General features: G+C 43.8%; 1 protein-coding gene across 5 annotated transcripts in view; it reads right to left on the reverse strand.

Annotated features, from left to right (window-relative positions):
• Positions 1-583: 583 nt before the first annotated feature.
• ATP8A2 (ATPase phospholipid transporting 8A2) overlaps positions 584-25,499 on the reverse strand; it is a 432,694-nt gene continuing 407,778 nt past the window's right edge. For all 5 annotated transcript variants that reach the window (XM_048492830.1, XM_048492831.1, XM_048492829.1 and 2 more), the window contains 2 exons: positions 21,747-21,838; positions 584-7,222 (listed from right to left, as the gene is read on the reverse strand). In XM_048492830.1, coding sequence (XP_048348787.1) covers positions 7,125-7,222; positions 21,747-21,838 — 190 coding nt within the window. In that variant the 3' untranslated portion in view covers positions 584-7,124. The remainder of the gene's footprint in view (positions 7,223-21,746; positions 21,839-25,499) is intronic.

Below are 25,499 nucleotides of genomic sequence, written 5' to 3' on the forward strand. Positions count from 1 at the left end.
AAAACTCACTTTCGTTGTGATATGAACATAGCAGGGCTGTATTAAATCCCTGATTTAAACATGACTCTAGTGCAGAGAAAAACATTCAGGTTTCAAGACGTTATATTTGCATAGGAGTGCAAATGAAGCTGAGCAGCTATCTGTGCACAGCACCTATGCCTGCCATGTTGTTCAGTTTACCCCAGTCTGAGTGTAAAAGTTCCAAGGGAGAGTGTTTTTGTCTTGCCAGTATCACATTTAATGAAGCCTGATAATTGGGAGATGTTTGGCAATGTTCAGTCACAAGCCTTTCAGAACTCTCCCTCACAATACTTTTTTGGTCTTCATTTGTCTTTCAGCACCAACTTTCCTTATGGTTTTCCTTTAGCTTCCTCTTTTTCTCCTCATCACTAGAGATTTGTCTTCTGCCTCTGCTACCCCCTCTATAGCAAAGGCGTTGCAATCCTTGGGGAGTTCTGTTTCTCAAGAAACCCACAAGTAAAAGACAGTTTTCCCCAAGAAGGATTCTGGTGATATTGTGCTCTGTGCACAACACAGCATATTTTTTTGAAGAGCCGCAAAATAATGCAAGACAAACACACTATTTTGTCAACCTCAGTTTGGTTTTAATTATTTAGCACAACAACTGATAGCCTCCTGATAAACACAGTCCTGCTTGTTCTAAAAATAATTGTAACTGGAAACGGTGCTCCAACATCTGCCGTTGGCTGCAAACTGGAGAGAAAGCATGATTTTCTTTGGACATGCACTAAAAAGTGTGTGGTCTAGCGAAGTGCAGATTAGCAAGGCTAGACTGTTATCATAATTTACAGCCCACGGAGTTCATGTTTGCTCTACGCACATTTTTTAATTTTCTTTCAGATGCATTAGCAACAGACCTTGACTCTGGTACTGTTATTAGCAATTCACAATTTCTTCTTTGACAAATTATGATGACGCTGTTAGGCGCTCCCTGCCGCAACACCTGAAGCCCCGTCAGGGAACAGAAAACGTTGACAGATTTCTTTGCAGAGCTTGACTCAAATCTTAGTCCGTGTTTGAAATGTATGACTAGACACTTGTTAATGAACGGTGCCTTTTGTGTGTCAGGTCTGGGCAGGAATCATATGGACCCAAAGAGACAAGTTGTAGCTGCTTCCCCCCCCCCCCCCCAACAAGGCAATATAGACATCCTATCAGGATTTTTTAAAAAATTTGGTAATGGGTTCAAGGCATAAAACCACCAAAGAATCCTCACCTCTCATAACACTTTTAAAAGTATAAAATTATTAATCAAGCAGATGTTTATTCTGCTCTAAAACCCTCTCAAACTGGTAACATTTTTCAAGCTATGCTTTCAAAACTAAGATTCTTGGCTATATGGATTTCAATACATGGACACAGACTTTTGTTTATCTAAATGCTGATTTCCTTTTGGCTGATAATATGTTTAGGATATGTATCTTTGCTCACTATTAGTCTATTCACTAAGATGAGAAGCTAAAAAAAACAACCCCTGTCAAGATATACTTTGCTAAAATAGATTAATGTCTGTAATTACTCTGGAGAACATGAAGAATGTCAGGTCTTGACCTGGGTGAGTTCTGTCGGATTAACCCAGAGTCAGACCTTGGTCTACCAGCACTGACAAAAGTCTGACTCACCAATCTTAATGTCACATACTATATGCTGTGTGACAAGACCAGTGTGTAATTTCTGTCGAGCTGATACCTAACACATGTATCTCAGTTCATGGCAACTAGTCACTCTGGGGAGAGTTTGAATGTGACTCTGACTGACCTCCATTTAGCGATAGGTCAAAAAGACACCACCCCCAGAGTCTTTTCTTGTAAAATAAATCATGTCACTTGACAGTCATTCCTCCCTAACTCCCTCACTTAGCTGAATTAGTCAAATAACTGAAGGCAGAAGCCATTTTATTTCAAAGAGAGGTGAAAATTGTAGGAGGCAAGCTATATTATTGACCTTTGTGTGTGTATGCACATGAACGTTTTTGTATATTCTCTCTCTCTGATTGCCACTTCTAGTGAGCAGTTAAATGTTTCTGTTCACCAGAAGCAGTAGGCAGATTCACATACTGCAATTCTAAAGATACTTTCATGAAAGTAGGTCCCACTGAATTATAAAGGCCTGGCTTCTGAGGTGATACTTCTGATCCCATCAGTTTTAATGAGCTGAGGTAAAGGTGCAAGCAACAGGTCATTATTGACACAGGGGGCGACATCACATCACAAAGTTTACCAGGCAGACTGTATTTTGTGGGGTGGTTTGCCAACATTTTTCCCAGTCATCTGCAGTTTACCTCCAGCAAGCTGAACTCAGAAGGATGGAAGGCTGAGCCAGCCTTGAGCCGGCTACCTGAAACTGCCTTTTGTTGGGATTGAACTCGGGTCGTGAGCGTAGCTTTGACTGCAGCTTACAACTCTGCCTCATGGGGATCATTATCAAGGGGATGTAACTCTGCTTAGTATACGTCAGTGACTTCAGGATCAGAATCTTTCTAAGGTTCTCCCATCTCCCCAGCAATGTAAAGAAAATAGCACTACACATATTTTACAGTGTCAGCATAGGATTTGAAAGGTAATATTGTGGACAGGCCTAGAGAAAAATATGTCTTGTCTCTTTAACTGAGGATGAGTGGGATGTTGCTAACCTCCATGCAATGGGAAGCTTCAGCTGTCCTTTTCTATGAACTCAGCCTGCGTTAAAGGGACAGGACATTTTTTTCCAGGCCTGCTGGCAACCTCCATGTGAACAGTTTTGAATTTGAACACTGGCATATAAATGTGAAGCATTATTATTGTTTGGAGGATTTTTGAAACAAAATACGGAAAGCCACCAACTTTTTACCAGTAGTAAAGTGGGATTACACAGTTTGCTTTCAACTACTCTGTGGTTGCATTATTCTGCACTAACCGGTCATGGTTTGTTACTGTGAAAATTAACCAAGCAAGTCCTCCTTGGGCTCATACTTCTGTCTCCCTCCCAGCAAATGTAGCTCAGAAACTGAACACTTTCTAATTCATAACAAGCCATAATAAGGAAACGTCAAATTATGATTTTGTTCCTTGTTTACAAACCACTCCTCCTGAGCACAGCATGAGACTGGGAGATCTCTTGATTCTCAACAAGTCATTCTTGTTACAACTGAACCCACAAACGATGGTTTATTTCTTTGCTGACAGACCAGGATTGCACATAAGGATTAAATCCTGGTTTAATGAGAGTTGCAATCCTAATTTATAAGAAATTAATGATAGATTGTGGTTCTGACATACCAAAGCCATGGTTTAGGCGGGTCTTCCAGACCTGCACTGCAAACAAGGGTAGAGGCTGTGAGAGTCAAAGGCCTTGTCAGGTTTGTTCTTGTAACTGCAAGCCATGGTTTAAAAAAGCTAAAAAAAAATTGCCGAGTGTTTTTTCATCTGCCTTCCTTTCCAACACCCCAGACGAGGGTGTAATGTTTAGCATAACTTCACCATTCAAAAGTGGTTTTTCCCCCTAAATAAACTTGAAATGGTTGCTTGAAAAGGACTGAACAGTGTAGAAAAGTTTACCTGAGCTTCTGCTTGCCTCTGTGGGAACTTGGCGCCACTAACAAGGACAACAGTGGTTAACGGAGGTTCTTTTTTTTAAAGTGTGCTTTCCCAGCAGACTTTGAGGATGATTCAGCCAAAGTTAATTTGATTCTCACTATATTTATGAAACAATTTGTTTCACTCTCCCCTATTGTAATCAATGAGGCCTGACGATACTTAAGTTTGGCAGGATCATGATCCTAATTGGAAAACAAAATAGAAAGGTTTAAAGAAACAGGAAAGACTCTAATACTAGAAAGGTCCTTTATTAACTGACTCAATTTCCTCCTCGACTGGATTATTTTGCTATTTGCACTCTTCAGTATGCTACCTGCTCCGTCCTATACGTGCACACGTACATCACAACACACACAAACATTTGGCCCCTTGACATCCATGGTGGTTGGCAAATTGTTTCCAGTTCTTACTGCATAATTGCTTTTTGCCTACAAGCAATTCCAGTAGGAAAATGGAGATATTTTCAAAATTCCAATGCAGATCCAAGAATAACCCAGAAGGATCAGAAAACTTTGTGCTCCGTGCAGGGAGGATTTCAGATCCCTAAAGGTATCACCAAGACCTGAATGGAGAGTACTCAAGTCCTGGAATTCATCTGAGACTTTTGGGAAGATTAGTTCAGGGTGGGAGCCAGTTGGCTATTTTCTTTTGGTTTGACAGGCATAAATATTCATATGTGAATTGCTTTCGGACACACTTAAATCAGGAAAAGTTCCACAGGGCGGTCAGCAAAAGGGCAAAAAACAGTGACAGCATTTGAATGGTCTGTGCATGGCATACATGATAAATGAGAGAGTTTTTTGAAGACAAACTGTGTGTCAGTATTTACCCTCTGCTGTTCAAAACTGTGGTCTGACTACTAAAATTAATAGGGCATGTCTGAAGAACAGCACTAGGTGAATCTAAGGGATTCATTCACCTCTTTCCCCAGGATTATGCATGATTCCAAGGCATGTACTGGACACACTTGTTCCACTGGAGAAATCAAGTGGTCGGTGGAAGAAGAATTCTTTTCCTCTCTCACAATTTCACTGGAAACTAAAATGAGAAGCAAACAAGACCTCAATTAACAGGAGCTCTGCTCACAGATATGCTAAGTAGGACTGCCAGTGTTTTCTGGAAGGGCTCCTGTGCTGTTAACTACTATACCAGCTGGCAAAAATCCAGCAAGTAAAGCCCCCCCCCCAAAGTTACATCTGCTTCATCGGCTGACTGAATTTCACCCACTGGAAACGCCCATGCAGGTGGACAATAGCAAGCCAAAGCAAGTCTAATTTTTTAAAAATAGGCTCTCCATGGCCATTTCCCCACTCACCTTTTGTTGCGTGCTACTCGCTCCAAGTAACGCGGGTTCCAGCAGCACTCCCCACTACTGGAGCGGCGACAACGCAGCCGCCCCGATTCTGCTGCCCTCGCGACCCCTCAGCGCATGTCATTCCTGTTCAGAACAGCGCCTTTTGGGAAACCCTGCGCGACTACCTGCAGTGAGGAGAGTGACTGTGCGCTCAAAAACACTCGAAGCTTACAAAACCGTTTTGCCTTTGCTTTTTTTTTAAAGTGAGGAAACGGCCCATATTAGTGAAACTATTCCTGATGGAAACCATTGCCCTATGGTGGTGATGGCAGAACATGGAGCCTGTGTTTCTTTCAGTGATGAGTAAAACATTCTTGTGCCATTTCTCCAAGGCGTTGAGTAAAAACAGGCAATAGTTTGTCAACACTAAACTCATTCAGGATTGAATTTCCTGGCCCCTTGTAAATTTTCTCAGGAAAGAGGCTTAAGAATGAAATTTGTTTGTTTGTTAGGAGGTGCTCTTTTTTGGGGGGACTCCATTTTAGAATAAAGGATTTGTAATGTTTACTGATCTGGCAGAGAAAAGCACCTATCTCAAGGACAGGATAATCCCAGGTGAACTTGGCTAGAGACAAGAGGTTTTCTCTCACTCTGTTCCTATACTGTTCCATGCTTTTAGTCTACCTACTATTTCTCTCATCCAGAATTTTAGTTTAATTAGGACAAATTCTAAAAATGAATTCTAGCACTGGAGCAGAAACTGCTTCGGGCCCCTTCTCTCTCCCTCTGCTTTACCAATGAAGACACATGAACTAATAAAATACTGAAATTAAGCACACAATTCCAATTCATTTATGATTACATCAAGATTCTTTTCATTTGGGTGTTTTACTGATCTGCATTGGCACACCTGCACGTTATTAGGTCACCACACAAAAAAAGACACCTGATACAATTGCATATACAACCATATCAAGATTGCTTTTGTGTGGTGTTCAGCCTCCAAAAATTCCCATTGCTTCTGATATAAAGGTATCATCTTTTCAAACACTGTAAGAAAGACCAATAGGAAGAAAAAGGGCTGGGAGACAAATACCTAACCCCCACCCCCCAAGAAAAAACCTGGATAATTCCTCTGAACTGTTTGTGAGCAGGAAGAGGACGTTTCTGCTGACTGGAATGGTCACAGCCAAAATATGTAGTCTGCAATCAGACTGGGGAGGAGCCATGGCTCAGGGGGAGGAGACGAGAGAATCTGACTGGCATGAAGAAGGTCATGGGTTCAGTCCCGGGCACCTCTAGCTGAAAGGACCAGGATACAGGTGATGTAAAAACCTGAGGACTTGGAGAACCATGGCCAGTCTAGAGTAGACAATACTGGCTTTGATGGACCAGTGAGTTGATTCGTTACAAGGCAACTTTATATATTCACATATCCCAGCAATAAACGCAAGGCTGCATTTCAGCTGTTGTTTGAGACGCATTTTGAGCAGAATGCCATGCAGACGAACAGGGCAATGGATAGATATTTGTGGCTGAAGGTAATTTGTGTGTGTGTGTGTGTGTGTGTGTCAATAACTAGCATTTCTCTGACTTATTTCATATGGCTTGTCTTGTTAAGGGAGCTTATTCTTTCTCTTTCAGTCTTGTCTTCCCCTCCTGGTTCTCTGCGGTGTGTTTGTTTCCCTGCAATAGCAAACTAAGTGCCCCTTCCAGGTCTGTCCACGAACATTTTTCAGTCAAATAAACACTAGGCATTATAAAGGAAGGTTTCATACATGCAGTCTTGCACACTTGAATCTGGGCATGACAAAACAGGAAATGGCAGCCCTCCTATTTGAATTAAGCAAAAGCAGATTTTGTCATGGAACATATCACCTCTTTACTTTCCTCTGAGTGCTGTGCATATGGATCTTTTCCCCTTTTACCTTTTTAATGGTGGTAAAAATTAAATGTTTTAAATTTCACACTTCATGTAGCACAGCCAATGCTTTATGAACAACATAAAGAGATATTAGGCAGGGCAAGGCAGGCCGACTTCCAATGATTATCCCCCTCCCCCGCCAATGTGTGCTCAAGGTTTGCGCTGAATACATAACAAACTTGTTGGCTAAGGCTGCAGTAATGGGCCTTTCCAAGTGTTTAGGCTGCTATTGCCAACCTTAGTCGTCGACATATTAGCAGCGGACGCATTGATCCAAACTGCACTACTTCCATCACCAATCAAGGGGGCGCTATTCTAGTCCAGCTTTTTGTTTGGTGGTGTCGTAGGATCGGACAACTTGTGACTGCGAAACGACCCCGTGTTCCTCTTGAGAAAATGCATATCCGTCTGGGAAAAAAGCAGAGAACAGAAATAAAAAGATACCGAAATCACTGCACCTTGTTTGTTAAACAGTTGGACATAACAATAAGTCAGAGGAAGAAAAACCAAAGAGTGAAAGGACCCTCCCACTCTCATGACTAGGTTTTTGTTAAAATCTCCATTGTTTTGCCTCGCATGAAGACTTCTGAGGATGTTTTCTTCAGAACAGGGATACCTTCGTCCCAGTGATCTCATTCAAAGTTACCGGCAAGCGTTCTGTTCCTAAGATTTCCTGGTTTATCACTTTCTTAGGGCAGTTTCACACAGCTTAGGTTTTCTACACAGAAGTGGCAGGAAACCTGTGTATAGACTGCAGTGTGTATTTCACATGTTGGACAGTTTTGCTAAAGGGCTGCAACCAATTATTGCTTCTCAGCTTATATGCACGTACAATTAAAAAAAATACATGCCTGAAATCATCACACATTACATGACAACCCACATATTGTCCCAATTTGGGAATATCTTTCCATACACATTTTTGAAACGCATGAATTAGCACTTAGATCACCTCTTCTACTTAAAAGTTCATCATGCCAAGGAAAGAAACCAATTTTGAGACACAGAGATAATTCTTTCCTGCCTCCTATAGTTCACACATGAAAGAACTGGGCACAGATAACATTCACTGATTCACAGTCTTAGAAATGAGTGACACACAACCCCCTGGAAGCAAAGCCTTTGGCCACAAATGGGAAAGGGAGGATAAATGGATTTAGTTAACATTGCCTGTCAAAATAGGTGACTTCTACCTGTTACTGATCTAGCAAGGGGAAAAACCTGTTTGTAGACTGGAGAGGGGGCATTTACATGCAGCATACTTAGCTATGTACAGTCTCCTTGAACAAATTAACATGCACACATAAAGCTAACTTGTGTGGAGTCAGATCCTTGATCTATCAATGTCAGTACTGTCTATGGCCCTTTCTGCACATGCAGAATAATGCATTCAATCCCCTTTCGCAATTGTTTGCAAGTGGGTTTGGCTATTCCGCCCAGCTATAAAGTGCATTGAAAGTGGATTGAAAATGCATTATTCTGCATGTATGGAAGGGGCCTATGTAACTGGCAGTGGCTCTCTAGGATCTGAAGTGGCTGTCTTTCACATTGGTGATTCTGTACAGTAGAGTAATAATGAGTTGCATCTGTTATTTTTGAATCCAGGTCTGTTTTTTCCCTTTGCATGTGTGCCCGTTTTTCTGGAAGGAATCAAGTTGAGGCTGGGGGAAATAATCTGTTTTCTTTCTGCCCCTTCTCACAAACCTACTTTAATTTTTTTTACAATGCATACATAGCTACGCAGGCACAAACATCCCATTTTTTCCTGCATTCTGATTAGCTGTTCCTGTTTGGCCTACTACCTGATTCTTTGAAATGGAGGATGTTAAGGATTGAACCTGGGAACCTCTGCATGCTAAGTGGACCTGCATATGGCTCACCCTTACTAGATCCTGGAAAAAGTGTCTCAAATAATTTATGCACCCTTGCTTGGCTCCTAAAACATCTTTTGCAGAATATGTTGTTTTGTACACCCCATTACCACAATGGTTAGGCATGTTTAGATTAGCCTTTCACAGACTCAGTTTCCTTATGAGGAGAGGGTACCGGATAGATATGGAAGTTTTTGAAAAATCTGTTTCAATATATGTACACATATACTAGCTGAATAGGAGGGAACAAGGAGGCATCAGGAGAAGTAGAAGAGCATCAGTCCTCCCAAAGCAACGGCAAACTATCACTCTTGTTCAGAACTGCTCGGTGCCAACAAACTAGAACTCCAACTTTCTCACCAAAGTGGACCTTCACACTGTTCCTGGTGTGGCAAAAACCAGTGTCTTGAAACAACCACCCACTTAGCAAGCTGCGGCCACTAAGATTGGTGGCCTATTCCTATTAAACTACAGGAAAACCTAGAAAGAAGTCCATCCATTTACTTTGTTTAGTAGAGTAATCTGTTCCTTAACATGATTCTGCTCATGCTAGCCAGCCTTTTATGGCTCTAAATTTTACTCAAGTTGGGAACTTATCCCCAGCTCCTCTTGGGTGAGGAAGAAACTGCCTCCATTTTTGGACCCCTGGGAACTTTTTTAAAAAGCAAACAGCATAGATTTTTCTCACTAGGCAAACCTTGGACACCTGAACCAGAGCAGTGCCATATTCCCACCCCCACATTCTGAGAAAGAACTCTGCAGTATACAATACTTTGTGCCATGGTTAATTCAGCCCTTCCATTTCTACAGCTGAAAGGGGGGGGGGACGGCTGGTATCTCTCTCTGTTTCTCTCCTCCCCTTTTATGGCCCAAGAATTGACTAATCGTACATTTCCACTATCTTCAGAAACCAAACAATGAAGATTCCGTCTCACACTTACAACAGCGCCTTTTGAAAGCTTGAACTTCACCCCAACTCCCACTTTTCAAGCCTTACCTATTATTCTATTCCGCAGAACAAGTTACTCATTGTTCACAGTATTTACAGCTATCCAAGAATGGAAGAGCAAAGTGGAGTGGAATTTAGTAGAAGATCAGACAAAAACCAGTCCTGAATTCTTAGCCTCTTCAATCATCTGTGACTTGGGGGAGGATTTCTAAGTTATCTGATGGCTGGTGGTTGTTTGTGGTGGGAAGCAAAGTTTGTAATATAATCAAAATATAAGGTTTCCCATTTTCTGGATGCTATCACTCTGCCTGCTGAATTATAGAAGTATCTTGTTAGTTTTTATATCTTTCTGTGAGAGAGATTACAGTTCAAGTCTTCCATTAGGGCTGTGGTTATATATTAGAATTAGTTTCCTCAGCACAGCTGACTGATTGTTTTCTTAGAGTTTCTATAGGGCTGTACACAATGGGCTGATGGCATCTATGCATTTTTTACCTCAAAATATTTGGGTACAGATTTCATAGATCGGGTTCTCTTCAAACAGAAGTGTTTGTGGATTTTGGGGAGAGGGGAGAACTCAAGAATTAACACATTATTCACAGCTAGAAGGGAAACTTTTGAAAGCTAGCATAAAAATTGCACTTGCTCTGGTTCTGATCGGACTACACTGCAAGATGAGAGGGACTTTCTCTGCTATTCATCTCACTGACTGAAACTGACAACCCATCTTCCTGTCAGTCTCAGAGAAGGAATTAAAAAAAAAGGCAGGAAACTTCTCTTTGACGGTGTCTTTGCCCTTCTGAGGGTAAGTTTTAGGAACCAAATTACAGAACTTTATCTTGAAAGTCAATGCTCACAGCAAACATTGTAGGAAATATCACCAATAAAACACTTCCAGAATTTTCATGCATAGAAGAAACCATGACCACTGCTTAGGTTGTTGGCTTTTTAAAATCACTAACTGAATATCATTATATCAATATAACATAATAATATATGTAACAGTTTCTCTGAATCTCACACTTTTTAAAAAATAAAAAGGTAATTTTCCAGCCCTTTTAATTGTGAAGTTATAAGGGGAAAGGCATATCTCTGCAACAACAGGAGCAAAATACATTTTGAAAAACACATATCATTATAATGTTATATCACTATAACAATATCCAAATGCTGATTTTTAAAAATAAAAAAAGAACAACTGAAAAGCCGTGTTAGAGATAGCTGCTGCCAGGGAAGAGAGACAAGGAAACTATAGGGGAACGTGGCATGTGGAAGCTCCACTTCCACTATACTGAACTGGGATGTGGAAAACACCTTAGAAAGGGGCAGTTCTGCTTATGGTTATTCTGACAATAAGTAAATAAAGTCTAGAGAAAGATTAGATTATTGCCTGTTACTGCTGTTCCAATTAGTCGAGCTTATTATGTAGGGTGGTGAGAACCACAAAGGATTGCGAAGAGCTCCAAGAGGACCTTGATAAATTAGGTGAGTGGGCTAAGAAATGGCAAATGCAGTTCAATGTAGCTAAATGTAAAGTAATGCACATAGGGGCAAAAAACCCAAACTTCACATACACGCTACAGGGGTCAGTGCTATCAGTCACAGACCAGGAAAGGGATTTGGGCGTCTTAGTTGATAGTTCCATGGGAATGTCAACTCAATGCATGGCAGCTGTGAAAAAGGCAAACTCTATGCTGGGGATAATTAGGAAAGGAGTTTATAATAAAACTGCAAGGATTGTCATGCCCTTATATAAAGCAGTGGTGCGACCGCATTTGGAGTACTGTGTTCAGTTCTGGTCGCCACATCTCAAAAAGGATATCGAAGAGATAGAAAAAGTGCAGAGAAGGGCAACGAGGATGATTGAAGGATTGGAGCACCTTCCTTATGAGGAGAGGCTGCAGCGTTTTGGACTCGTTAGTTAGGAGAGGAGGTGGCGAAGCGGGGATATAACTGAAGTCTATAAAATTATGCATGGGTAGAAAATGTTGACAGAGAGAAATTTTTCTCTCTTTCTCACAATACTAGAACCAGGGGGCATTCATTGAAAATGCTGGGGAAGAATTAGGACTAATAAAAGGAAACACTTCTTCACGCAACGTGTGATTGGTGTTTGGAATATGCTGCCACAGGAGGTGGTGATGGCCACTAACCTGGATAGCTTTAAAAGGGGCTTGGACAGATTTATGGAGGAGAAGTCAATCTATGGCTACCAATCTTGATCCTCCTTGATCTCAGATTGCAAATGCCTTAGCAGACCAGGTGCTCAGGAGCAGCAGCAGCAGCAGAAGGCCATTGCTTTCACATCCTGTATGTGAGCTCCCAAAGGCACCTGGTGGGCCACTGCGAGTAGCAGAATGCTGGACTAGATGGACTCTGGTCTGATCCAGCAGGCTCTTTCTTATGTTCTTATGTTCTTATGAGCTTATCTTGCATACTTTTGAGAAATGTGCAAATAACGGGAATTGTTGCATTTCATCTGTGTGCGTGTATCTATCTGTTTACCGAATGAGCACACATTTCATGCATCTGTTGAAGTGGGCTATAGTGTGTAAGAGCTTTCATCTTAAATATACAGTTTTTAAGGTGCCACAAGTCCCCTTTCTCGTTATAACAATATCATTTGAATATAGACGGGCTGCAAATCCCCTTTCTACTTTTTAAGATTACAGTGAAAATTTATGCTCAAGAAGAAAACAGGGACATAATTGCCTCCTACGTTCACTGAACTGGCTCGTTTAGCACTTAATCATTAGTATTTAAGAGGGGCAGGTGAAGAGAGCTGAAATTTATTTTAATACCTTCTTCCCCTTTCCTGCAGCTTATCAACCTGTTAAAAGCTTAGCAATACCTTCAAAAATGCACATGACCTCATAGATCACGTTTGACAGCACAAGTGTTCTTCTCTGGCATGCTACATGTGTGCAGAATGTTATTTTTCACACTTTCATTCTGACAGTTGTTATATAGTCTCTGGAATCTTCTCTTGCATGCATGAATTTGTCTAAAGAAGAGGAGGGTTTTTATCATTTTCATCTGGTTTTCAAATGATGCAACTTTGGACCCAGTCCAGAGCTTGTGGGGTGAGCATGCAATTCAACAATGCTTTACATAGACTGCTCCTATAAATAATCTCTGAAGTGGAATTCCTTTAGCAGGATGAGACATGATAGGGAGACATAGACCAGCCTTATGTTGTCGACAATACAGTATGTATTATGTTGTCGACAATACAGCCTTTGACAATACAGCCTTATGTTGTCAGTGGTCAGACACTCTCATGATCCCTAGGAGCAGTTATGAGAATAATATCACCCCTTCATGTGTGTTCAGAGTGATGGTTTTGTAAGGTGAACCCCAAAATTGTGATTTTTTGAAAGGCCTCTCTGCTAAGCCGAAACCTACAGAGAAAAACTTTGAAAAGCATTTTATTTTCTGAAAAGCATTTTTTTTGCAAACATGCTAAGATGCCCTGACCGCAAACTTCTTGCCTTGCAGAGACCAAGCTTATCTATATCCTGTACTAGAGGTGTCAAAACCACGAGGTTTCTCTTAGAAATACTCTTTAATGTTGTGTTCTTGTGATTCTCAGAAAAGCCACCTGCTCTCTTCTCCTCCTGACCCCCTCCCCAGAGAACTTTGCTTCATGGTTATTTGTGACATGTCTAGCTAGAGCCAACCACGTATACCGGAACGCATCCAAATTTAGACAAGACATAGACAGGAAGAAAGAGGAGGTGAAATACTAATTAGCCAATCATTAATTTAAAGCTGCTTGTTGACGTATCATTATAAAAATGAATGTATCGCTTGCAAAATTGGTCCTGGACCCAACTAGATCTAGTTGTAAGAGCTCTGGTAATAAACTTTCACTGATTTTTCAACCATTTGCCTTTTTGCAACTGAATCGCGTGGTCTTGTGACTGACACTCAAGGGGCAGAGTTGTCAGTTTCCTGGCGCCCAACGTGGGGCCCGCGAGGTCGGGAGGCCGGGGTGAGGACTTGCCCCAACCAGCTCCCCCGGACCTAGCAGGCAAGTGGGACAGGACCGGCGTTTTTGGCTGAGATTGCTGACCCTGCGCCACCAGACACCCAAGCCGGCTCTCGTCCTGATTGAGGACGTGGGGTTTTCTGTTTGGATTGGGGCCAGCGCTGTCAGACCATCAGCCGAATTCCTGTTTGGTCAGTGAATTTTATTGTTGAAAGTGCGGGTTCAGGGCCACCTTGCGTTAGGACTGAACGCCTGGCACACGTATTGGTAAGTACACTCCGTAAGTCGGCAGAGACGTCTGTCTGTAGGATGTACTTTTGGTAAAGAAGAAAAAGACCTTGTTAAGAGAACAAGGGTCTTTGAAATGCATGCATTGTTGTTCATGGTGATATTTCTTTGTTATTGAAGTGCCTTGATAGTCAGGCACAAACTTTTGAAGTAAAGAATTCTGTGTTATTGAAGTGCCTTGATAGTCAGGCACAAACTTTTGAAGTAAAGAATTCTGTGTTATTGAAGTGCCTTGGTAGTCAGGCACAAACTATTGAAGTAAAGAATTTTGTGCTATTGAATTTTGTAGAATTAATTGTTAGAAAAGTGAAGAATTTTGTGCTATTGAATTTTGTAGAATTAATTGTTAGAAATGTAAAGAATTTTGTCCTTTTGAATTTTGTAGAATTGATTGTTAGAAAAGTAAAGAAGTTTGTTCTATTGTAACTGAAATATTGTAGAATCTGTTGTTAGACATTTTGTGTGCAACTTAAGTTGGTATTAGACCATTGTTAACTGAACTGTGTTTAAATCTGTGTAGCTGTATTAAAGCCTGAGTTGAAACATGGGACAATCAGGCAGTAAGTCCCAGGACCAACACCCAGTGTTAACACCTCTGGAGTGTGTCCTGTGGAACTGGAAGAAAGTTGAGCAAGGGCTCAGCAAACAGAAAATGATAAAATACTGTACCTCCATTTGTACCCAGTACAAACCATCTGGGATCCCAAGGTGGGATGCAAATGGCACCTTTGACCCAGATGGTTTACGGGCATGGACTTACTGGTTTAAGGAGGAAATTTGGCAGAACTCTAATATTTGTATGTGGCAAAACTCTAATATTTGTATGTATTCCATATTATGAATCCCAAAACGTTGTGATGAAAATGTTAAGTTAGAAAGCGAAAATGTTGTTTTGAAATCGTCCTCTGAGTGCCAGAGAGAGCCTGATCTGCTTTCACAGCCTGATTCACCTCCCAGTTATACTCCGCAGACAGCTCCTCTGTTGCTCTGCACCCCTCCCCAACAGGCTTTGCCAGTCTCACCCCTCTGCCTCGGTGAATGACTCGGCACCTCCATCCAAAGTGCAGGCTGTTGATACGACCCTGAATACCCTGGTCGAGACTCCTGTTTCCATTTACCCCCTTGTTCAGCAAACCACTGTTCGCCACTCACCAGCCAACTTGGCAAGATGTCAAAGCATTGGCCGAGTTGGTGTTTTCAGAAGTAGAAATGGGCCCCAGGTGGAAGAACTCTTCCAAGATACCAAAGAGAGCCCTGCACAGTTTCTCCAATGTTTGCAAGATGCCATTAGACAGTTTACCTCTGAAGATCCTGATGGTCCAAATGCCCAATTCTGCCTAACCCTACCCCACTGATGGCAGCAGCTGTTAATGATTCAGACTGAAGGGGTCAGGGGCACAGTCCACCCCCTGAGCCCCGGATAAAAGTGAGGGTGGCAGATCAACCCATGACTTTTTTAATTGATACTGGAGCAGCTCTCTCTGCTGTAAACCGACCCCTTCCCATCACTGAAAAATGTAGGATTTTGGTCCAAGGAGCCACAGGAACACAGTCCACCATTCAGTATCAGCCTGCAGAGATCTCTCTCCCAAATTGTGATACCCCCATTTGAACTGAATTTATCTATTTACCTGAAGCTTGTGTGAATCTATTGGGATGAAACTTTTTGCATCTCTACAAAGGCTGCTCATTGAGTTTTGGGAGATGAGGCACAGACCACCAGAATTCTTTTGAGAACAGGAATAGATTTCTGGCGAGGAAAGACGTCCTCCAGCTCCCTCAAGTGAAGGAGCTGGCTGATTGGGACTGGTCTAAAGTTGAGCCAGGAGTCTGGGACAATGGAAAGCCAGGATTAGCTGTCACTTGTCCCCCAGTTGTGGTCAAGCTTCACCCAAATGTCACCCCAGTGAATATCAGGCAGTACAGGCTGAAGAAGGATTTATTACCTGGTCTAGCAGTGGTCATTGATTGACTCCTTGAGGGGGGTGTTCTCCTTCCTCTCTGTGCAGAAGATAGCCCCTGGAACACCCCGATCTTGGCCGTTCAAAAACCATCCAGTGAAGTGAGGATGGTGCATGACCTGCGAGCCATAAATTCCTGTACTGAAGACTTGTGCCAAAACGTTCCTGATTCTTATACGTTATTCTTCACCTTATGTTCAGAACTTAACTATTATACTGTCCTTGACCAGAAAGATGCATTCTTCTGTGTTCCCCTGCACCCCGATAGCCAACTCATCTTTGCCTTTACCTACCATTCCGAGGGTCAAGAAGCCAGCAGAGCCTGTTAGAGGCGTCTGCCCCAGGGTTTCAAGAACTCCCCGTTTATCTTTGGTCAAGCGCTAGCCCGAGATCTGCGTGAGTGGGCCAGACCGGACAGCGTTGTCCTGCTGCAGTATGTTGATGACCTCCTTCTGGCAGCCGAGAGTGCAAAGGAGTGCCATGCTGCATCAGTTTCTCTTCTGAATTTTCTCCATGATCGTGGCTATCGGGTCTCCAAGAAGAAAGCCCAGTTGGTTCAACAGAAGGTTCGCTTTTTAGGTCATGATCTCTGCAACGGGCAGAGATCCTTGGCACCTGAGCGAGTTGAAGCCATCAACAGGCTCCCAATCCCAGTGACTCCTGCCGAACTGCACTCCTTTCTTGGCTTGGCCGGCTTTTGCAGATTGTAGATTTGGGACTATAAAAACATTACAAAATCTCTCTATAAGATCCTGATGACAGCAGACCACCAACGACTTCCCTATTTACCCGAGCCCGCAGAAGTCAGATGCTGGGTAACCCAACTGAAGGCCAGATTGATAAAAGCTCCAGCTCTTCACTTCCCGGACCCGGAGAAGGGGTTCGACCTTTACATCGCTGACGGGCGCCGAGCTGATGGTCAAGGAATAGCCCGTGGTGTCCTGACTCAGCCTTCCTCCATGGGACCTCGGGTGATTGCCTACTTCAACAAGCGCCTAGATAACACAGCCTCTGACTGGCCCGTTTGCTTACAGGCAGTGGCAGCGGCAGCCCTGCTGGCCCAAGAAGCCCAGAAGTTTACCTTTGGAGGGTCTATCAGGATCCTCTCTTAACACTCCATCAGAACCATTCTGGAAGTGCGTAAACCAGTTTGGCTAACTGCGGCCCGCCTGATGAAATACCAAGCAATTCTCTTGGATTACCCAGAAGTCTACATTGAGACCTCTGATCGCAACAATCCAACTACTTTCCTTCACCCTCTTGAAGCAGAACCTGATGACACCATGAAAGATGTCTCCTTCCACAGACACACTTGTGTGTCAGTCATTGACTACCAGACAAAAAGCCAGACCAGACCTTGAAGATGTTCCCTTATGATATTCAGAGATCCTTTACACTGATGGCTCCATTTTCATGATGAATGGCTCCCGCCACACAAGATGGGCGATAGTAAATAAAAATGGGCATACGGTCAAGTGCGGCTCCCTTCCTGCCAGCTGCTCAGCTCAACGTGCCGAGCTCGAAGCCATGTTACAAGCCCTCAAAGTCTCTGCTGAAAAGTCACTATCTACACAGACAACAAGTATGTCTGAGAGGTCCTGCAGGCCTTTGCCAACCTCTGGCGAAAAAAAAGACTTCTAGATCAGCCGGATTCCCCCATCCGTTATGCTGCTGCAGTCTCCCAACTCTTGGAAGATGTAAAACCTCCAAAGCTGCTATCCATCGTCCATTGCAAGGGACACCAAAAGAGAGACACTCTAGTGGCCAGAAGAAATCGAGCCGCGGACTTGGCAGCACGCGAAGCAGCCCTCCCGCCCCTCTCAGCCGATGACTCGTGTGTTGTGGCAACAGTCATCTCCTTCCCTGATGATGCCCCTGTCTATACAGAAGCTGAGGAGGCACTTGCCGGTTCCCTGGGATATGTAAACAGCGAGGCCGACAATGCTTGGCTCATTCATCCTGACACCCGACGCCACTGGATTCCAGATGCCCTCAAACGTTCCATCTGTCAACAGTTACACACGCAGTTCCATCTTGGAGAAGACAAACTGATTGAACTATGGAAACAGTACTTCCAGAGTCAAAGTCCTGTTCGCCCTTTGTTGCACCATATTGTTCAAATGTGTCAAACTTGTCAACAGGTCAACCCAGCTCACAATCATCCACACCCCAAGCACTCCCCATTGTCTTGTCCATCATCTGCCTCACACCCCGGAGAAAACTTAAATTCTCTCCATTTGAACGTGTGTTCAGTAGACCTTGGCCCTTAAAGGCACCTGGCACCCAGAAAGGCGAACTAAAAATTGGGGAGGGTATTCAGAAAAGAATGGTTATGTCTTTGTTTTGGTCTCTGGCCCCCTGTCGTCTTCTCTCCCCGCAGGAACGTCCCTTCAACTTAGACGGTCCACTTCATAATATCGAGCCTGGTGATTGGGTGGTCACCAAGGTTCCAGAGCCCGAGAATTGGACCGCATGCCTCTGTTAGACGATCCAGTCAAATATCTCCAGTGCATCGTCAATCGGCAGCCTCCTACAGTTCTTGCTCCTGATTTTCCTGAGACGCACCTAGGCCCCTCAGGCGAACACCTGCATCCCTCTGAAATTTCTGCCCCTGAAAGTCCTGAGACGCACCTAGGCCGCTCAGGTGAACTGTGACAGCCCCCAGCATCCCTGACTCTTCTAAGATCCCTGAGACGCACCCAGGCTGCTCAGGTGAACGACTCATCAGCTGAAAAGACTGAACTCTATGACAGGAGGTCCCCATCCAGAACTCACACTTGATACCTTTCATGATCCTGGCCCAAGGGGGGGGATGTAGTTTATTTAGTAGTGTTCACGAGACAACCCCATCCCAGTGTTTCTAAATATCGGGTATTCCCCCATTTCCCACAACCTGCTCCTGTGGTGCCCCCAAACAGAATTCCAGCGAAACATTGATCTGAAGTTCTGTATGCGACTTGCAACCCTAGAAGCTCCTCGTTCTGATCCCAGTGTGCTTGGGAGACATTGTCCTTATGGTCTAGTCACTTCCTCTAGCTCCTTTGGCAGTAAGCTTTAATGATGGGTAAACTCACATTTAGCGAATTCAGATCCTCACTCTAGCTCTTAATTTTCTCCTTGCAAGACTGAAAGCGGCGCCTGTGCAAGTTTCTAACCCTGTCCAATTTTATGCTGCCTGCAGGATTGAAGTGACCATGGTAAGGGCTATTCCGAGGAGATCACTGACCGCATAAAGAACTGGCCCATGTTCCAGTCAACTTGGACTGGTGTTCAAGATACGGGGCTAGGAGGTTTCTTGAGGTCTCTGTTCTCAGCAGATTGATTAAAAAAAAGATTGCATTTATTGTCTTATGTGCAGGGGCTGGTTTTCTGTTTGTCCCCTGTCTGATTCCCTTGCTCTTCACTCGCCTCTCATCCTCTAGGGTTAAAAAAAAAAAAAAGATGCAGCTGCCATCAGGATACTCCCTACTCCTCAGCCATCTTCCAAAACCTGCGGTTCCATCGCTATGGCTTCTCCGAAGAAGTCCAGAGGTCCTTCAAAGCCTCCTCAACATTTCTGATACCATTCCCTTTAATCCCAACTAGCTCCTGTAGGATTTACAGCGAACGCGAGAAAGTCCCTTGTAGAGAGGAATTGTGCAAAGGTGAACCCCAAAATTGTGGGATTTTTTTGAAAAGGCCTCTGCTGCTAGCCGAAACCTACAGAGAAAAAACTTTGAAAAGCATTTTATTTTCTTGAAAAGCATTTTTTGCAAAACATGCTCTTTAAGATTGCCTCCTGACCGCAAACTTCTTAAGCTCTGGTAGAGACCAACAGCTTATCTACATTATCCTGTACTAGAGGTGTCAAAACCACGAGGTTTCCTCTTAGAAATAATTTCTTTAATCGTTGTGTCTCTTGTGATTCTCAGAAAAGCCACCTGCACTTTCTTCTCCTCCTGACCCCTCCCCAGAGAACTTTGCTTCATGGTTCATTTGTGACATGTCTAGCTAGAAGCCAAATCCACGTATACCGAACAGCATCCCAAATTTAGACAAGACATAGACAGGGAAGAAAGAGGAGGTGAAATACTAATTGGCCAATCATTCAATTGTCACTAAAAGTTGCTTGTTGACGTGTATCATTATAAAATGAATGCTATCGCCTTGCAAAATTGGTCACCTGGACCCAACTAACGATCTAGTTAGTAAGAGAGCAAACTGGTAATAAACTTCTTCACTGATTTTTTCAACCATTTGCGCTTTTTGCAACTGGGAATCACAAGTGTCTCTGTGAGCCTGACACTCAAGGGGCAGAGTTGTCAGTTTCCTGGCGCCCAACGTGGGGCCCGCGAGGTCGGGAGGCCGGGGTGAGGACTTGCCCCAACCAGCTCCCCCGGACCTAGCAGGCAAGTGGGACAGGACCGGCGTTTTTGGCTGAGATTGCTGACCCTGCGCCACCAGACACCCAAGCCGGCTCTCGTCCTGATTGAGGACGTGGGGTTTTCTGTTTGGATTGGGGCCAGCGCTGTCAGACCATCAGCCGAATTCCTGTTTGGTCAGTGAATTTTATTGTTGAAAGTGCGGGTTCAGGGCCACCTTGCGTTAGGACTGAACGCCTGGCACACGTATTGGTAAGTACACTCCGTAAGTCGGCAGAGACGTCTGTCTGTAGGATGTACTTTTGGTAAAGAAGAAAAAGACCTTGTTAAGAGAACAAGGGTCTTTGAAATGCATGCATTGTTGTTCATGGTGATATTTCTTTGTTATTGAAGTGCCTTGATAGTCAGGCACAAACTTTTGAAGTAAAGATCACGAACTTCACCCTTTTCTAGAGTCAATACACATTGGTCATGCATTGCTTCCTGCTCATTGATCTTCTGGATAAGTAATGTATCACCAGAACCAATTCCATCTCTGTCACCCTCACTCTACTCTTTATTTCCTCAGGCTCTTTTGAAATGCTGGATGGTGTGTTATATTTTCTTATTTTTAATAAACCCTCCTTTTCTCCTTGCTATTTCTGGGTCTAATCTCCTAAATAAGGATCCCAGTACACACTGCTGGAGAATCGCACTGTTGCCCACCTCTTGTTAAGCCGCCTCCTGTTCTCTAATTCCTCAAATTAAGAATTACCTCTGTTCACCTCTTGCTTGGAAAACCTCATAAGGGGTTATCCTAATTCAGCTGTGACTGACAACATTTTCCATCACCATTCTATCATCACATGACCTAGATCAACAGACAGCTCAGTATGTTTCTGGTGCAAAGGTGCAGAGTATAATCTTAACATTAGGTATAGATAACAGCAGGGGAAGGGGGGCCTGCCTACTATAGCATATATATTTTGAAGTTGGAATTAAGACATTTGTAAAGACAACACTTTCCAACACCATTCCATCATCACAGGACATGGTCCAATGGGCATGCTTTCAGCTAAAGCAGGGGTAGGGAACCTGCGGCTCTCCAGATGTTCAGGAACTACAATTCCCATCAGCCCCTACCAGCATGGCCAATTGGCCATGCTGACAGAGGCTGATGGGAATTGTAGTTCCTGAACATCTGGAGAGCCGCAGGTTCCCTACCCCTGAGCTAAAGGGACCCTATTAGGGTACAGTACAAAAATGCTGGGATTAGTGCATTTGTAAAGACAATTTCCAAATTTCCACGATGTCCAACGTTTTGTAAAAAGCGACATGTTGCTAGGTTGACAGTGCAATCCTGAGCAAAGTGACTTAGGATCGCACTGTTCGTGAACCAAACACTGCTTTCTTGTGCCTTCTGTTCATTTCTATAGGGCTTACAAGGAACCCCCAGGGCCCCCCCCCCCCGCCCCGTCTTTCTCTCTTGTGGAATACTGGTACTTAGAAATATTTAAATGTGGTCCACTTACGTGGTACTCCTTGCTGGACAGAATGAGTCCGGAAGAGACTGGGTGGGGTTTTTCTGCCAAGCCTTTTTAACAAGTGGTCACGTTCGTTTACACTGCAAGAATAAAATCACACAAAATGAGTTGCTGGACAGTTAAGAGGCTAGATCATTCAACACTGCCTCTTTTTCTAAATAAGATGTGAACACCACTGCAATGGTGTATGGCCCTTGTATCTATCTGACACATTCCTATCGAAGATCAGCAATCAGTCAGTTCTAATATGATCATGGAGGTGATGCGCAACTGTTTGGACATATAGATACTCAACATACAAATTAGCCAGAAGCTTCTATCAGTTTGCACAACTTGCAGAATCTCTTTGGTTTCAAATGATTGCAGAAAGTGCAAAATATTACTGACCGTGTGTTCAACGTTCTCCTTACACCTCTTGAAACGAGATATTTGGAAACCAACCAGACGCCCCAAAAGCTTCATAATTTATTCAGGACCCGTTTAGATTGAACCCCACCCTACCTGCAAATGTGCACTTCAATCCTCAGCAGTGCTAAACCCTTCTCATTCTGTAGCCTCAACAGTCTTAGAAGGGTGTAAAGATTATACTGGTAGTCCCACAAAACAATGTGGGACTTTGAATATTTTTTTTGGAATGCCTCCGTTTTGCTCCCATTAGTTTACAGCTTTGAAACTGAGGTCCTCAGGATGGCTGCAGGCAGTCTAGAGTGAGGCTTATTTGCTCTTGCTCAAAAATTACAGTAAAAGCTGACTGGATAAACAACAAAGCATTTGCTGGGTCAAGTATGATGCCCGTTCAGTTCTGCAGAGGCTGTGGAAAGCACAGAAAAGCCACGTATGGCTTAATGCAATTAGGCAGAGTTTGGTGAGGTGAGCACTCTTGTACTGGGACAAACTTGCCCACAACCATCATTTCCTTGTGGCGAAACGGATCTAATTTCCTACCCTCCTGAAAAGAATGGTAAACATAATACAGACTAATCTCTGCAATTCATGCCAGTATTGCTACTACAGTGCCCCAAATATCTGGCATTTGTTTCCAATAGATAAGCCAACGCAAATGTACAAGGGCTGCCTCAGGATATGAAGCAAAGTATAAACACACAAACACAGAAGGGGTGAATTGTTAACCTCTGTCCATAAGGGCTTGTCTGCGTACGCTCACTGCATCTCAAAACACATAGCAGCAGCAGAAGCAACAAATTGTGGTCCTGGAGAACTCAAGTAGCCCCAGCTAGGTGGCAGATGATATCTGCAGCCCTGGCACAGCCACCATCTGTTACTGTAGTGGGGACAAGGCTGTAAGGGCTGCTGCAGGCCCTGAAGAGATACCCTGAAAGGAGAGCCTGCCAGAAGCAGTGAGGACATCCCTCACCCATAATGCCTTGCTGCAAGGAGAGAACTGGGAACCACCTCTTGAACTCCTTTCCTCCCACACCACAAAGCCTGAAGTTTGCACCTCTTCCCCAAACATCACAAGGAGGCCAGAACCTGCTACCTGCACGTCTTCCCCCCCATGCTGCAGAGAGGTAAGGCGAGACCACTGCATGGTCTCCTTAACCACCTCACTGTGGTAAAGCAAGAAACCACAGCACCTCTTCCTAGCCCAGTGCTAGTGCAGGGAGATGGGAATAGAAAGATGGAATTGCAGAAGTGGAATGGAGGAAGAGGGCCTACCATCCCAGAGGAAGGAGGGAATGAGTAGGCTGCCTGTAGGCCGCGGACTAGTGGCTGCTGGGCCCCCTGGGGTTGCCACTTGACATGGCTGACCCCAACACCATGGTTGGGGCAGGAAGGGGAACAACATGGCTGGCTGATGCCATCTACTTATGATACCCTAGACAACCACCTACTTCCTGCCAAACTCATTCTGACTGTGCCCAAACTGTCCAGTATGCTCTGCCACTTAACTGTGGCTCCTTCCGCACACGCAAAATAATGCATTTTCAAACCACTTTCACAACTGTTTGCAAGTGGATTTTGCTATTTCGCACAGCTTCAAAGAGCACTGAAAGCAGTTTGAAAGTGCATTATTCTGAATGTGGAATGAGCCTGTGACTCCTCTTCTAGGTGCAGCCTTCCCCTTGTGATATGGTAATGATGAACACTACAGTAACCGGGCTCTCAGATGTTGGTCACAACCCTGAATTGGGCAACTACAGGCAATTGCAGGGTGAGGGGAAATTATTTGGCATTTTATTGTATTTTCAGATTTGGATTTGCAAATGGTCATGAATCATGGGGAAAGGTGGGATATAAGCGATTTCACAAACGAACTTGACTGGGGACCTATGAAATGGGAAGGGGAAGATAAATTAATTCCACAGCCATTCTTAGTCAAAAGGCTTGTCTGTCCTTCTTACAAAGATAGCTCTCCTCTCCTCCGTGTTGGCAATCTCTATGAGACTATGGCTCCATGGCTTTATAACTTTATGTTGGAATTTGGACTTTACCATCGGTATTTCAAGCACTTGTTAAATATGACAGAGACCCAATGGGAAACAAAAGGTTTCAGATGTTATCGTTGTGCATCGTAAGATACCCTGTCCCACGCTGCAAACCGTGGCTTTTCCCATCTCTGAAGGGAAACAGGAGAGGGCTGGAGTACAAAATTCTTCTAGGGCATCAGCAGCTAAGCCCCCAATTAACAACTGGTTTTTTTTAAAGAGATTCTTTGCCTTTCAGGCCCTCCCCCCCCCTCCAGAAAAGCAAGCAGCCCTAAGCCTGGGCAAGAAACATCTGTCTTTACACATTCAGAAGAAGCGCATCAAAACAAATAGAATAATTCAAAGCTGACCACAGGGTCCCAACGGCTTATTCGTTGAAGTAATTAAAAAAAGATGAGCTTCACCACCAATTAACCTACTGAGCACTAATTAACGTTAATGAGGATTTGAGGCACTTGCGACAGAGTGACCCAGATTGTCCTCCAGAGTTCACTAATTGGCTAGTGGCAAGAAGCACGGCTCACGCACAAGGCGAGGTTAAAGTGGATGCAGGTGTCTCGCGTATAACAGGCACATTTCGGGGAAAGGTGAGCGTCGGTTCAAAATTCAGGTTGTCTGCCCCCCCCCTCCCCGGCCACCTCTCACAGGAATCTGTACTGCGACATGATTTGTGACAGACCCCGCAGAATACCGGTTGATAGTTTCTAACAAACAGAAGGTTGCGCTCTCCTTGGGACTTTGTGCCACCGAAATCTGTAGAAGTGCCACAGATTATTTATGCATCTCTTCTTCATTTCATCTGGGTGAAATATGTCTAGGAGGCTGTTTACAAGCTGCTGTGGCAGCCGGAGACCTTACTGGCAACAGGAGAAAGATGCTGGAGGAACTGGGCCGTGACGGTGCGGGCAGGGGAAAGGTCTCACACGGCTGCTTCTGTTTTTTTTTAACCAATGCTATCAGACTTTTCTATATATGTTAATACTGTGCCATGAAATAAGCAATTTTCCCCATTAAATATGCAAATTGTTCTGTGAAATAAGCCCATTTTCACTGTGAAATACAGGCCGACACATGGCCTACTTTCCACTGAAGACTTCATCTGGAGGCTTACGGCTCCTCTCCGGTTCTTTATCAAAACTGTAATTCATAATAACGGTTTTAAAAAAACTAAGTTCCCAGTGCCAACATCTGTGGCTACGGGTTAGATTTTTTTTTACTTTACGACTTTGGGAAAAGCGATATGCCTCAGAACTCAGCTAAGCAGCTTCCTCTGTTCTAGTTGCCATTAGGTGCA

This window comes from Sphaerodactylus townsendi, linkage group LG04, assembly GCF_021028975.2.
Source record: "Sphaerodactylus townsendi isolate TG3544 linkage group LG04, MPM_Stown_v2.3, whole genome shotgun sequence".
Taxonomy (NCBI): Eukaryota; Metazoa; Chordata; class Lepidosauria; order Squamata; family Sphaerodactylidae; genus Sphaerodactylus; species Sphaerodactylus townsendi.